The sequence below is a fragment of the Plasmodium fragile genome (genome assembly GCF_000956335.1).
Source record: "Plasmodium fragile strain nilgiri unplaced genomic scaffold supercont1.232, whole genome shotgun sequence".
NCBI classification, from domain to species: Eukaryota; Apicomplexa; class Aconoidasida; order Haemosporida; family Plasmodiidae; genus Plasmodium; species Plasmodium fragile.
In genome coordinates this window covers 1-1,361 of record NW_012192812.1, presented here as the reverse complement: position 1 = coordinate 1,361, position 1,361 = coordinate 1, and the positions used below count along the sequence as shown (strand labels likewise).

At 31.1% G+C, this 1,361-nt stretch overlaps 1 protein-coding gene across 1 annotated transcript; it reads right to left on the bottom strand.

Moving 5' to 3' along the window:
* Positions 1-153: 153 nt before the first annotated feature.
* AK88_05679 (uncharacterized protein) lies at positions 154-1,126 on the bottom strand (the record flags this gene model as incomplete). The annotated part of the gene is made up of 2 exons (XM_012483281.1): positions 154-909; positions 1,061-1,126. 2 exons carry the CDS (start codon positions 1,124-1,126, stop codon positions 154-156), a joined length of 822 nt encoding a protein of 273 aa, XP_012338704.1.
* Positions 1,127-1,361: the final 235 nt, after the last annotated feature.

Sequence of the window (1,361 nt, the reverse complement as noted above, 5' to 3'; positions counted from 1 at the left end):
AAAAAAAAAAAAAAGTGTATTTGAAATGTAATATGCTCATGTCCATATTTGGAATTAACGTGTGTTCACCATATATGTGTAAAAAGCTGTATCTATAAAATTTTTAAAGAAAAAATTAATGATCTTAAAATGTGCCATTTTGGTAGGATCACGTTAACCTACGTTCCTATCCCCAGATTTACATTCTCTATACTGTTTACCGATTTTGTTGCACTTTATAACTTTAACCAAATAGTAAGCTGCCACTACAGTGCCCACGACAATTACTGGATAAATATATATATTACCCACTTTTAAAGCTAAAAGTACAAAAGCGCTTATGAGCAATGCAATCGGTGGGAATAGTATTTTATGTGCGTTCATATAGTATAGTAGTTTGCCAAGTTTGCTCTTATGTTTAACTGAGGCATCTTCCATAATGACATTATATTTTATGGAACGTAACAATGCTACCTCAAAATTTTTATCCATTTTTTTCAAAAAATTGACCAGCTTAGATAGGGCACTACTCTGGCTTGTTTTAATGACATATGACACAATTTCAGGGTATGTTTGGTCGTATTCATTAGGCTCTGTTACGTACTGATCAGAGTACTTTGTTTTGTCATATGGATTATGATCACGGTTATTGTATTTTAGAGAATCAGAGGATTCATCACCGCTGTCGTCATGGATGGAACAGTTATCTCGTTCTTTATATTTATTACGATATATTCGTGGATTTCTTTCATCTTGAAAATTCTCATTACTGTCATATTCTACCGTGTTTATAAATGCTCTTTTTAGAATATCATAATGTCGCATAATCCCCATGTCTGCGTCATCCTTCAGCAGTCTTCTATTTCTTAGTTCGAATGGCACACTAGTAAGCCTCTCATTTTTATCCCATGATTTACAAACTATAGGAAACTAAAAATTATAAAAAGGGCGTAAATTATTAAAAGGATGATGACATAATTAAACTGCATCAGGAACAAAGCGATTCTTTTTAAAACTAAAACGTAAAAAAATGAAAATGACTGGAGCTTTTGTTTTAACTACAAATTAATAGGATACATACCTTATTTCCATATTGTAATGTCCATACTGAAAGGGTATACATACAAAACTTAATAAACTGGAGCATTCTTTTTCCCTTTGTCCTTTCGCAAACTATTTCCTGAGAAGAATTACCTCATTAGTAGTGATTACGTACATTATCTATGTGATTTCCCTTGCAAAAGAATGTTTAGTTTGTGTTGTATTATGCTGCAATGTAATATACACCATATTTTTCTTTGTTTATCCTCCTTCGCAATTTTTCCCACAGTACAATTTTTTGTTGAAACAAAAAAAAAAAAAAAAAAAAAAAAAAAAAAAAA